At 46.0% G+C, this 13,198-nt stretch overlaps 1 protein-coding gene across 6 annotated transcripts in view; it reads right to left on the reverse strand.

Moving 5' to 3' along the window:
- Positions 1 to 644: 644 nt before the first annotated feature.
- LOC146206668 (uncharacterized) overlaps positions 645 to 13,198 on the reverse strand; it is a 146,955-nt gene continuing 134,401 nt past the window's right edge. For 3 of the 6 annotated variants that reach the window (XM_084591453.1, XM_084591451.1, XM_084591452.1), the window contains exon 13: positions 860 to 3,581. In XM_084591453.1, the coding sequence (XP_084447579.1) occupies positions 3,462 to 3,581 (120 nt within the window). In that variant the 3' untranslated portion in view covers positions 860 to 3,461. Of the gene's footprint in view, positions 829 to 859; positions 3,582 to 13,198 lie in introns of those variants that run through there. The other 3 variants (XM_084591456.1, XM_084591455.1, XM_084591454.1) reach the window with 2 other exon arrangements.

A 13,198-nucleotide genomic window follows, 5' to 3' on the forward strand; every position in this document is an offset into this window, starting at 1 on the left:
ACTAGCTTAGAGCATACATACACATTACATACATTCATGAAAGGTAAGTGTGTCAGAGCTCCAATAGTGACAGAACAATAATGAGCCATAAAATATACAATGAAGAGCCCACAACAAGCAATCAACCAGTTGTTGCTTGCAAGTAGAAAACAGTGGTCACCTACCAATGAATGTTTCATTCTTCTCATTCCTTCCTGAGGGACACATTCTGGCTTGCCTTCAGAGCTGACCACATAAGTCATAAGTTGCTGGGCCAGGCAGAGCACGCCACAGCTAAAGAGCAGAAGGCACTCCCCACCAAGCCGCAGTGCACAGAGAGTGCCACAAAATTAAAATGACAGGAGCATGCATGCATGCCGGAAGCAGTACTACAACTCACACCCTGTTACCCATCACCATTAAGGCACCCTGAAATACAGTTGATGAGGTATGTTCAAACCTCCCAATAAACTAGCCATGTCCTTAGCAATGGCAAGACATATAGAAAATGCCAAAAAAAGAAAGCATTTTGTGCTTTGTGTGTGTACACAGCAAAGCTATAAAGCATTCAACCTTTTTTCCCTTTATAATGTGCCAGTCAGTGTGACAAAAATGCACTTGAAGCATGCTATTTACACAGTGACAACAGTAAACTGAACTGGAGGTAGTCTGCTGTAAAAAAGTATTCTTTAATCTCAAAACAAATGCAGTATTGAGGGAGGCTTTCCAACTCCAGCATTCATTTGGTGATCCAGCACTGGGCTATCCTTCAAGCCGTTAGAAATGCTCGAGTTCTGTAACATATTTGCCAGCACCTCTCTTCACTCTACGGTACAGCCGTGCCACCGCCTGCCAAGAAAAGAGGCTTGTGAACAAAAGCTGTTGACTGGATTTCCCCACTTGACTTGTTAATCTTGAAATATTTCCATCCCATAAGAAACAAAATGCAGAAAGACAAGACAAGCACTACCACCATTATGTGCACATGCATACAAAGAAATAGAGTGACCCAGACAGGCATGTGCATTAACATGCAGGTTCATGCAAGGCAGATACAATACAGCTAGATATGAACAAAGTGGCAACTGAAGCAACAAGCAGCAAATGGAAGTACTATGAAAGTTGGTGAAATAGCAAAGTGCTGGTACTTTGCTGATGCAAGGCAGTTTATCTTAGCAATATGCCAATATGATTATGTCATCACACGTATGAGTCAAGACAAAGTAGCTGTTGTGCTTCTTGTTGCCCCAAGTCATAACACTCAGAAGACACACAGTCTGTATTGCACTCACATTACTAGGATGCTGACAGCATTTCTGCAGACCTGAATTAGTATGGTGAAGGCTCGTTAATACAATCCCATAATTTGAATTTTCAGATAATTCGAGCTGTATTACTTGGATTGGACAAGCTCCATAAGTATATGAATAAAAAAAAAACATTCATTTGAAAGCGAGTCAGTTTTGCTACGGATATTCAGGCACATGACGGAAAACACGCTGCCACAATAAGGCAGCAGAGTTACGAAGCTGCGCATCTCCGAAACGGGGAAAAAAAAATAAAAACGGGTAAAAGCATGGAAGAATGGGTAAAGCCTAATCGGCGCCATGACCGGCATGGCAGCCGATGGCAGCGGCTGCCTGCTGTCTGTTGCCCGAGTCTGCTGCCTGAGACTTGCAACTAAATGCTTATTTAATTGACCCCGATAATTCGGAAGTATAGATGTCGTACTGTCGGCACGGACCCAGCTGACGTCAACTGTTAGGCCACATCCCGGTACGATTGACACTGCAAGCAATTGTTAAAATAGCACTCAAGTACACATGTTGCGCCGTTGAACATGCACTTTTGACTTGCACACAACGGCAAGCGTGACGAAACACTGATGACTTTGTCTCCGATAATGGGCAGACTACTCGGTTTTGGTTTCACTTTTATGAGCTTCGTGCCGTCCACTGCAGCCATTGACCATGCATCAGGCAGCTAAGTGATTGATGTTGTGCAGCGTCTCAGACACTCATTAGCAGTAGTGGGTATTTTCGATGCTTCCATCCGCATAGTTCTTCCGCAGCTCTGAACATGTGCGTTCATGAAGTGCCATTCAGAGAATCGTGCTGACGCCTAACAAGCGATGCGGACAGCTTGTGAGAAGGCACTGCTGCCACTGCATCACACCATGAAGGATGCCAGGGAGGCCCTCACCATTTTCAAGCAGTTATTATTTGACACTGCCGACAGTGTACATTCAATAAAGCTATAATGGGAATGCGAAAAATGAACCATGAGTGAAAAAAGAATGTAAATATAAAAAATTGAAAACATTGTTCATCTTGTTTATTTCAGATGTCACCTAATAAAATGGCGAGTTGAGCTAATTGGTACATAGTTAAACAAGAAATAGTGCAGAGAAGACTGGATCTATCTTTTCCCTCATCTCTGTTGTTGCACTGTTTTTTGTTTAACTAAATATTTAACCTACATACCTGCTAGGTCTCCCAAATTACCCGGGAGACTCCCGAATCTTGATGCTTTTGTACGATTGTACAACCAAAACAGAAATCTCCCGGAAACGTTCCCACATTTGGCCAAATCCTTTTCCTAGTCTGGGCACTTAGCTCCAAGGCTATCTACCGCTTGACACCGATTGACATCGTGATCAGTAAAAGGTCTAAAAGGATGTATTGGATGTATTGTGCAGTCTTGGAAAGGCGAGCATCATGCGTTTTGCACAGTTTGCAATTGTGACATCAGCATTTCGCACGGCGGCAGAACGGACTTGGCTACGCACATTTCGTCGAAGAAGCACTCAAGCAGCTTTCAGTGCCAAGACAAGCAACAGCGTCTCCAAAATTTCTTCGGTGCACAAGATGACAGCGATGTCGTCTGTGTGGAGTGCTTGTTTACCGATTTCTTGTTGGAGCATAACATCCCACTGAGCGCCTCTGAGCACGTACGCCTCTGTTGTGCAAAATGTTCCCAAAGTCTGACGTTGCGAAGTGCTACGCATGTTCTAGAAGCAAGACGACAGCTATTGTCGGTGAAATGGCGAGTCATGCACAAGAGAGCACATGGTGAGTGCCCTGAAAAAGAGTGTGTTTTCAGTTGCCGTGGATGGTAGTACTGACAGCCAAGCGCAGCTTTACCCGATCGTGGTTACGCATTTTGTTGAAGAATTGGGAGTGATCGATAGAAAACTTCTTGCGCTGAGCACCCTAGAGGGCCAGTCATCTGGGTGCAATATCGCCAGATTGCTGATAAATACTCTGAATTCCTTGGACATACCATTGTCTAACTGCATAGCTTTTGGCTCTGACAACGCCAACGTCATGCTGGGAAAGAAATGGCGTAGCGGCAGCGCTGACTGAAGCCCATGAAAACGTTATTATAATTGGCTGTCCGTGCCATTCAATCAACATTGCAACAGAAAAAGCGGCGTGTTGTCTCCCAGTGAAGGTGGACGAAGTCCTCGTAGATATTTTTTTTTATTTCAAAAAAAGTGCAAAAAGAAAAGCTGCCCTTAAGCATTTCCAACAAATGCTTAACGTTGAGTACCGAAAATTCTGAAGCACGCACCAACCCGATGGCTGTCGCTTGGGAAATGCCTGGAAAGGTTAATGAATCCATGGGGACCTCTGTTGAGTTTTTTCCTTCATGAGGTGAAAAAAGAAGCTGCAAGTGCGCAATTTCTGTCATACTACCAAATTCCAAAGACTCCAGTGGTGTCGGCGCAAAGTACAGAACTGGAACACATGCTGTGCAAATTGAAGAGAAAGAAGGCAGCAGGTGCTACACCAGTGGCAGTGAAAAAGGCTAAGGCCACTGATATGGTGGACTAGAGTAGGCTACCAACACGTGAAGAGAGGCTGTTTCAGTTTTTGAGCTCGGACCTCAACAAAGCGTCCTTTCTTTTTTTTGAATAACACTATTCCTGTCTTTGAGGCATTGAACTGTCGGCTGCAGTCTCAAACTCCTCAAATACACACATTGCAATCTTTACTTTTTGGGCTTCTTGAAGACCTCCTTTCAAGGGTTGTGCAGCCACGCCTTCTAAAGGAACATAAGGACCTACTTATAGTTGATTACCATGACAAAGATGGACAGAAGGATGATGAAGGCATTGTGGTGGGACTGGAAGCCAAAACGCATTGTTCCGAAACTCAAGCCAAATGAGCAAGAACAATTTTACGAAGCTGTTTGGAAGTACATGATCGCTGCCTGCGATTATATTTGCCTCAAATTCCCTTTGGCTCACAATGCAGTAATTAATTCTAGAGTCGCAGATCTGAAATCCATCGACACTATGTCCTTTCAGAATGTGCTTTTCTTTGTGGAGCGGTTTCCGGTCTTACTGCCACTAAAGCAGCAAGAGTCGAAAGACCAAGCTTTCAATTCTCTGGAAATGGAATTTGTCAAACTTCAGGCGTTTGACATTCCCCAAGATGCGCTGCAAGAGGAACATGCTGACAGGCAGTGGAGCACCATCTCCCAGCTGAAAGGTGCAGATGGGCAAAAGAAATTTAGCCGTATCTCAGCAGTAATGCTTGGAATCCTCTGTATACCACACAGCAATGCTGAATGTGAGAGGCAGTTCAGTATTGTAAAAAAAAATTCGCACCCAGTTCAGATCATCCATGTCCGACACAACCTTCGGTCACATTCTTTTGGCTAAATGTCGCAGGGGATAACACTATTACTCTCGGCAGTACTCAAAGAAATTTCTGAAAAGGGCAACATCTGCCACATCGAAGATTCCCCAACAGTGAGCATTGATGTGGCACGTCAGTGGTTTTCAAACGAAAACCTCCCAATTACCGCTCTTTTGAACCAAATAAAAACAACTCATTTAATATAAATGCCTAGTAACTCCTTCGTCGTCGTCCCCTCCCCAGTCCGATGAGATCTCCCTAATGCCTTTTCTGTGAGCCTGGCAGGTACGCACCTAGTATTTGCAAACAACACTAAACTAGAATTGCATAGAAATATATACCCTACTGAAAAATTCAGTACAAATATTATATAGGATTCCCTAAGCCACTTGTTTGTACAAGAAGCACTTGTATGAGACCTGATGGAGCTGCCATATTGCTGCTGAATAAAGTGAACTCTCGATAATTCTACCTTAACCCATTCACTACCGTGTGCGCTGCCCGTTTTCAGCACTTCGAACTGAGGTGCACTTCGCTCCCGTTTCGGCCTCGGTTGTAAGCCGTTGCCGTAAACACGAAAGCTGAGACTGTGAAAAAAAAACACCTTTATTTCACCTAGAGCCCTGAGTTCTGTTGGGAACCGTTTTGAGCTTTACAAGTTTTTTCTGGTGTGAAATAGCTTAAAACATTCGAGCATGTGTAGCGCTGCTCCACACTTCTCACACTCCCACTGGCTCTCACTTTTTTTCCCTTTCCCCTTGCAAATTTGGCATTGCCTTGAAGGATTCTGCTTCACTGCATTCTGCGGGATTTGGCGTGGAAAATGAGCCCATTCTGCTGCTTCCAAACACATGGGAGATGGTCCGGCAGCCTGCACTCCTCGTCTGCGGTAGCCGAGAGATACTGTTTCTTCGATGATTTCCTCGGCAAGGCGGATTTTCCAGTCCGTATAACTTCCTTTTTTTCCACACTTTTTTGCTTGCAGTACGTACGCATTGTACACTGCAATGTCAAGCCGGGAAATGACGCTAACTGCTGGTCTTGGCGGTCAATGCCTCCCATGCCCTTGTTATAGTCAACTATAACTTTGGGTTTTAGCACTGGCTGATTACCCTTGCGCCGTCGCTTTCCAGTGTCAGTGATTTCTGCTCCACTGAGGCAAGTGGAAATCATGGTGACAGGTTTTCGGTCCTGCTACTGAAGCGCCATGATTCCATGAGAAAACAAGCTCTCACACTGACCCTTCTTCAGGCACAGGCCTTCGAACTCTTTCGGCATGTTTTTTCTATTCACCCGCATCGTTCCCACAGCACTGGAGCCTCTATTTTTGATTGCCAAGAAGAGCTGGGGTGACGAATACCAATTGTCCAAATAAATGGTGTGGCCGTCATCAAGCCTGTCGCTGACGAGATCAATGACGACTGCTTCGCTGCACAGCTTTGAAGAGGTTGCGTTTGACTTCTTGTTCTGGCCAGTGTATATCGAAAAATTCAGGCAGTAGCCACTGGATGATTCACACAGCTTATAAAATTTGATGCCGAAGCATGCACGCTTTGATGGATTGAATTGTACGTAAGGCAGGCGTCCACGGAATTTCATCAGACTTTCATCTACTGCAAGGCGGTCGTCAGGAGAATAGGCACTTTAAAAAAATTTGAGCAGATATTCAATAACAGGACGGAGCTTGCGGAGACTGTCATCAGGGCTTGCGGCTTCTCCATTGCAAAAATGTAGATACTTTGACAGCTGCCAAAACCGCTTCTGTGGCATCGCTTCTCCAAAGATTGGAGTTCTAATCACACTCCTTTCAGACCAGTAGGCGTGTATGGAACCTTTTTTCACTTGGCTCATCAAGATACACAAAGCAATGTATACCTTCATCTCTGCTAGTGTTGCTGGGAACCATGAAGGGTCTGGCTTGGAGCGCTGAATCTCTCTAGCGAACTCATTCGTGTAGTTGGACACCGATTCCCAGATCTCATCATTTATTAGGGGATTTAAAGATTCTAGCGGAAAACTTTTGCTAGTCAGCGCCCCATCCATATGATGTTTCAGCCCAGGTGATCCAGTAAATGGAGCTCTCCTTACTTTTTTAGCACTGTCGGTGTCTTCCAACGTCCATTCAAGCTTCTTTAGACGCTTAGCTGTCGAGAACCGCGGGCTGTCGTCTCGTACTTCTGGCTCAGAACAGCTGTATGAATCGCTGTCCTCGTCGGATGACGGCTCACAAGAATTACTCGAGTCCCTAAACATCTCTTCCCCATCACTATCAAAAAGAATGTTCAAAATCTCAGCGTCGGAAAGACCGCGTCGACCTCCGCGGTCTGCCATTTTTTCGGACATGATGGCGTTAAAGCAAAACACAAAAATAACAATACGAAAAACTTTTTTTTCCACCTGTGACGTGCTGCCACCTGTTGAACATAGATATAAGTGCGTTTTGGCAAAAGTACCAGCAGCGCCATCTAACAACTTTACAAAGCAACAAATAACATGCGCCCGTCGTTTCGCAGGCTTTGGAAATATCGCCACAGCGCGTGCCCTCGGTGATTCGCCGGCTTTGGCAGCGAATGGGTTAAAGAGACCAGCAAAATTTTCAGATTAATCGAAAGCTCAAATTACCAAATGGGCTTGAAAAAACTGCCAAACACACCTGCACGATGGCTGTCTGCATCTGAGACAAACCAAAGCGCACTGCTGGGAATGCCCTCTTCACAAAACGGAAGATGTTTCAATATATAGTCAACGATAAAGCAGTGCAGTGAAGCGCGCAATGCAGTGCACACACTGCAGACAAGGTTCCTCTTTACATAATGGCCCCGCTGCATTTTGAGGATGCTTCACTGCAGTCCACATGGTCAAGCATTGCGGTGAATATGTGGAAAATTCTAGAACTTTCTAATATTCTGAAATTTCTAATACTTCAATAACCTTAATAGATATATATATAAACAAGTAAAAACATGGTTCCTGCTGCGTCGACATTTCGGCAGAAACCCTGCCTAAATATCGACTAAAAATAAAGAACTAAAAGCAGTAAGAAGTGTTTTTTGACTTGTGCATACGCTTAGCAACCAAGTACGTCTTAGTTTTTTATTATACATATATATACAGTCGAACCTGGAAATTCAAATTTTGGTTATATCGAACTCATGGAATATCCCTTTGAAAATCCCATGTAAAAGTATAGGAAAGCTGCGTCGTATATCGAACTCAATTTCACTGGTCGTTCGATATATCGAACTCCGCATCACGCACTGGAAGGTGCACTTTCCCGAAAGATGATTGCATCACCCTGAGCCGTTTGCCGCGTGAAATTTTCAAGCCACACGCAAAAAGAATGAGAGAGAACAGTTTGGCGCCGCGCCCTTTCCCCAAAAGTGTGCAGCAAACGCGTGCGGTGATTGTTTGCCGCGCGCCAGCATGTGACGTTTGCAAGCCATGTGTGTGAAGGAACGAGAGGGAACCATTTTGGCAATGGCCGTTACGGAGCAGATGCAGTCAATGCAGCGGTGTTCGGGAGAGGGGAAAATGCGATAGAGCAAAGCGCATGGATGTGCCCATTCTTCTGCCGAACTTTCTCTCTCCTTCCTCTCTCTTTCCCAGTTTTCGTTCGCAGCAGCATGCACTATGCATGCGCCGACAAGCCAGACTCAGCCCGTGGCAGACAGAACGTCAGATGCTTTCTCAAGTGAGTGTTGTGAACCCTGTACGCACGGCGGCTGACGTACGATGCGCGTCTCGTATCATGCTGAATGTGCGTAAGCTATGGCGGCTGCGAGTATTAGAAGCAGCAAATCTGATTTTTTTTTTTTTTGCATGAGTTTATCCAAGTCGTTGTGCTGAACGTGTGGTGTAGCGCAAGCTATGGGGGCTGCAGAAGTTAAAAAGTGGCAGATTTTTTTTTTGTGAAAGTCATGCAGCTTTGTATCTATCAATCAATGAAAGCACGCGGTCAGCTGCGATCATGACACCGGCTTTTAGCATTGTTCGCCTCAAGCGGCATTTGCAGCTATCACGCTTTCCAATGATTTTGTGGCAGTGGACTACGCGCGCCTCAAGCGCGGCGTGGTAAACTGAACCAGGTTTGTGCAATCAAGCCATCACGGTCACTCTGCCAAGTTTGCTGCCTGCCATCGCAGGAACTATCACTGCACAGCATCCTGGCATGCTGCTACTAAATGAGCTGTGGATGCGGCGGCCCATGCAAGCGAAAATGCTCCCGATTTCTGCTGCGGCGATGCAAAAACCTGTTTTGAGCTGTAGCGGCTGCTCTAGCGGCAAAGGCAATGCAGTTCCAACAAGCTGAAAATTTTTTGCTCTGTCGCTGCCGCTCGTCGCTGAGTTCGCTCAATCGCTCGCATGTATGTGAACCGACTTTAATGTTGTTCTTTTTAATTCTCGTGGGCAAAACTGGAGGGTGGGTTATGCAAGTGGGTGATTATGTGACAAATACAATATCATTTTTCATGATCACAAAAGGCGTCTCAAGCTAATTTCTGTATATAGAATTATTGATATATCGAACTATTTCATGACGCCCTTCGAGTTCGATATACTATCCGGGTTTGACTGTATATATATAAATTTTGATATCATTTAAGCTGGTGCTTTGAAAGTTACGACAGAATATAACATGGACCGATTCAGGCAAGCTGTTTGCTAGAACAATGTTCTCTGCAGAAGGGACTATAGCTAGAACAATTCAATCAGCAGTGGCCTTGACCACTGTTTATATGGCGAGCTAAGCAAAACCATGACACAACTGAATATTTGTGCCTATCTAATCTCTGGTTGCCATTGCATGCTGACATATTGCATCGTGACAAATGCTTCAACTGTGATGTACAAAAAAGAATGTTCGCAGAAAAAAAAAAAGTGGGACTAACAATTAATGCATCAAGGTATCAAACTTTTGATTATTAGATCGTAAGTGGAAATGAATGGAAATGAAGTGTACATTTCTTCTATTCAAATAATGTTCACCCTATTACTGAGCCAAAACAATACAGCACAGCTACCACCTACATAATGTAAGATGGGTTTTGCAGTGCATCACATAGCACTGCAAGCATTGCAGACCTGCTACAACAGTAACGTGAAGGCGAACCCAGCATCCCAATTTGTGCTCACTTCAAACTACAGCAACACACACAGTGCAAGCAATGTGGCATGATCAATATTGGACACACAAAGCCATATTCGTATCTCTCTCTTTAACAGGGAGAAAGGAGAAGGTACTCCTTTCTCCCTGCTTCACATTCTGTACACCACAATAATCTACATCCGAAGATGTCTACGACACCCTCGTGACATAAACTGCACAAATGGGACAGTAGGGCACTCAGCAAGGCTATCTACTCATGCTGCAGATGGTGGTGGTGCCAGCACTCTTAGTATGAGAGGCAATTTCGAAACACATTTGCAACACATGTGTCCAAGACATCACAGAAAGTAGAAGCTGTGGATTATGGTTATGCGCTTCAAAGGAGCACTGCTACAAAAGGACAAAATGAGGTACAAAATGGGGCTCACTAAGGGCAAGTTAGACAACCATACTATGTTCCAGAAAACATCTTGGCCAAGTAAAATGGTTTTTGCAACATCTGGTGCTTGCAAATGGAATGCAAACTAAGCTATTGTTTGTTTCTAGCAACACCGAACATAGCCACAAAGTGCTATGCCAGCATTGTTCTTAAATAATGAGGGCAGGTTTATTAAGGGTACAAGCTATGAATGTCATTGCAAAGACGCGGCAAATAACTGCGAATGAGTGCAGTTAGGCTTCGGCAAGGAGTTCTAAGGGGATGAAGATTCCTTTAGCACTGTGGTTATTGATCAGTGACTTCTTTCTTAAACAAAGCACATTTTTTTTTTCAGTTATTCACAAAACAAGGTACAAGAAGTAAACCTGTGGGGACACACATGAATCTCCTGTCCCATTAAAACGGCCGCACGTAATTATCATGTGAGTTTACACGCGCTGTTAGAGTGGTATTCACACGGGTGATTCAGACGAGGATGAATGTGGAAAGGAGGTGCACGACGTCACGGGCTGGGCAAACTTTCCCCCGCTCCCGAACTCGCACATTCACACGGGCGATGAGTCGCCGAAGAGAGACGTCGACTGTTTCAAGCCACACGCAGCAGGAGAGGAACAGAGAAGTATACAAGACAGCCGTTTCTGACCTACTAATGTTTCTTTGCCAGTCAGGGAAACAAGTTCAGTGAAAGAAAGCACGCAAAAAATAAAATAAGCAAACTCGTCTGAAATGGAAAAGGCCCACCAAAGAAAGGTTGAATACAAAAGACCCGGGTGAGGTAGATCTTATCTGCTCGCACCCTGCAGCGCGGTTTTTTTTCCCTGTCGGGGTGTCTTGGGGAGTCGGGGAGCGTTTGTACCGGCCAGCTGAGATGTCCCCCAGCCTGGAGACGGTGGCCGGCTGCGAAAAACCGGAAGCTGCGACGCCCAGCACCCTCTCGAAGGCGTGATATCAGCACAGTCACCCTCGCTTAGAGAGGGATTCCAGCGCTCGTGTGAATGCCGCTTAGGGAGGATGGTGAGGGAAGGGTGCACTAACCACCCCCCACTGCCTCCCAGTCTCCCGCAAGAACACCGTCGCGGGTTTCCCTCTTTCCTTTCGGCGAAACCCGGAGACCTTAGTCCTAGAGCCTCCCATAGTCCTTCCATAGTCCTAGAGCCTCTCGCGACTCTCTCGGCGGTTGATCACGCACGCGTGCAGTTGTGACCTTCCGCTTGGGAGACCGTCGCCATCGCCCGAGTCACCCGGTTATCGTACGCACTGACTGCTGTGAGCCGTGAGTGCGAAGCAACACGTGGTGAGCAAAACGTTCTTCTCTTCTTTTCGTGTGTGCTTTCCACTTTTGGTGGGTTTTTATCTCACCCTCGCACGCAAGCAGGACGCTCGCTAGCTACAGCGATTGTATTTGAGTGCTGTGTTTTGCTGAGCACTGAGGCAGAATAAAGCCTGTTCGAGTACGCAAATCGTGTTTGTCCCCTCTGGCCCGAACCCACTGCAGTGGCGACTTCTCGCACCGCGGGTTGAGGGCACAGACCTGTCTGTTAGGGCTGGCATGCTGGGGCTAAAAAGTTACTTCCGCGTCTAGACCCCCTTTGATGCGTTATATCAACAGTAACACCCCTATTCTTGGCGCCTGAATGCGAGCCCAGAGGTGTGAAAAATCGAATATGTGTATCCAACTGCCGACACAGACTAGCCATGGCAGTGAGCAGGACTGACTTTGTCTCTTCCTATACTGCAGTGGTGACTGCACAACAGCAACAAAGTAAAACCACCTTAATTGTTGTTACTGCGAGAGCTCAGGAGCTGACGCTAGTTACTGTGATCTTGTAAATTTCTGCGAGAGCAAGAGGTCACATGACTCCACCCCTCTACAGCAGGGTGACGCGCGGACACAGGTGTGATGGGCATTCTCACAGTGTTTTGACTTTACCATAGGAGGGCGAACAACATAGCGTACGCAGTTTTGCACGTGAACATTGATGGCATGAAAAGTAACATTACTATCATTTCTGCCATGCCCGTTAGCCAGTGCGTCGCGATAGCTTGCAACAGTCAGCCTCACAGAAGAGACGGACTACCCGGCTTCCCTGGGTAAGAGTGGTGACCATTTGAATTGCATAAATGCAGTGGGAAACCTAGTCTGCCGAAGGCAGCTTTAGGAAGAAAGCGTCAGAATCCTTTTTCCTTTTTTTTTTTTGTAGACACGTGTTTGACGGGCCCTGGGCGCGAGCGGCACGGCCGTTGCGCACCGAAGGGCATGCTGGTATCGCTGCCAGTGTGGGCGCTCGAACGCAGCGTGCATTGCTGTGAGCATGTTGGATCCCTGCCTGCTATTTCTGATAGCACTTGCGTAACCATTTTCCCAATGTGAAGGATACACATAAGTCCTTCGAGTTTGGTCCCGCCACGCTGAGACAAGCTATATGCACATGTGCATCACTAAGCATGCGAGACTTGTTTCAAGTTATGTCATTTCGCAGCCTAGTGACGTGCATGGCAAAGTTGTCGAACAGTTGCTGCGTTGGGCGCACGCCAACTGCGCGACGAAGCTGCATGCAAAGATAGCGGAGGCTTTACACAAAGTGCTCTGAAATCCGAGCATTGCTGCACGGCTTGGGGAGGACGCACTCCCCTCCAGTGGGTAGCTGCAGCTAGAGAGCAGTTTCGACATTCGAACATTGCGCCTCGTTGCAACTTGTGCTCATAGCAGAAATAATTCTGACCAAAGCACAGGGAGTAATTTCTTGTGCTGAATATGGACTCTTTGAAAAAGAAAGAGTGGGGGTAGATTGAAAAAAATTCTAGGGGGCACTTTGGATCCCTAAACTGTGATGAGGCGAAAGCCTCTAGTGCGCAGTAGTCCGAAGTCTTACACTACGGCACCTCTTTCTCTCTGTTTTCACTCCCACCTTCGCGATGATGCAATAGCGTAAGCTACCAGCCAAACATAAAACCCCGCTTTGTCCGAGCCATATGAACGTGCCTGCATGGCCTAGGGATAACGTGAATGCATGGGTCTTGGTAGGA

The sequence above is a fragment of the Amblyomma maculatum genome, chromosome 1, assembly GCF_055883805.1.
Source record: "Amblyomma maculatum isolate TAMU_Amacu chromosome 1, ASM5588380v1, whole genome shotgun sequence".
NCBI classification, from domain to species: domain Eukaryota; kingdom Metazoa; phylum Arthropoda; class Arachnida; order Ixodida; family Ixodidae; genus Amblyomma; species Amblyomma maculatum.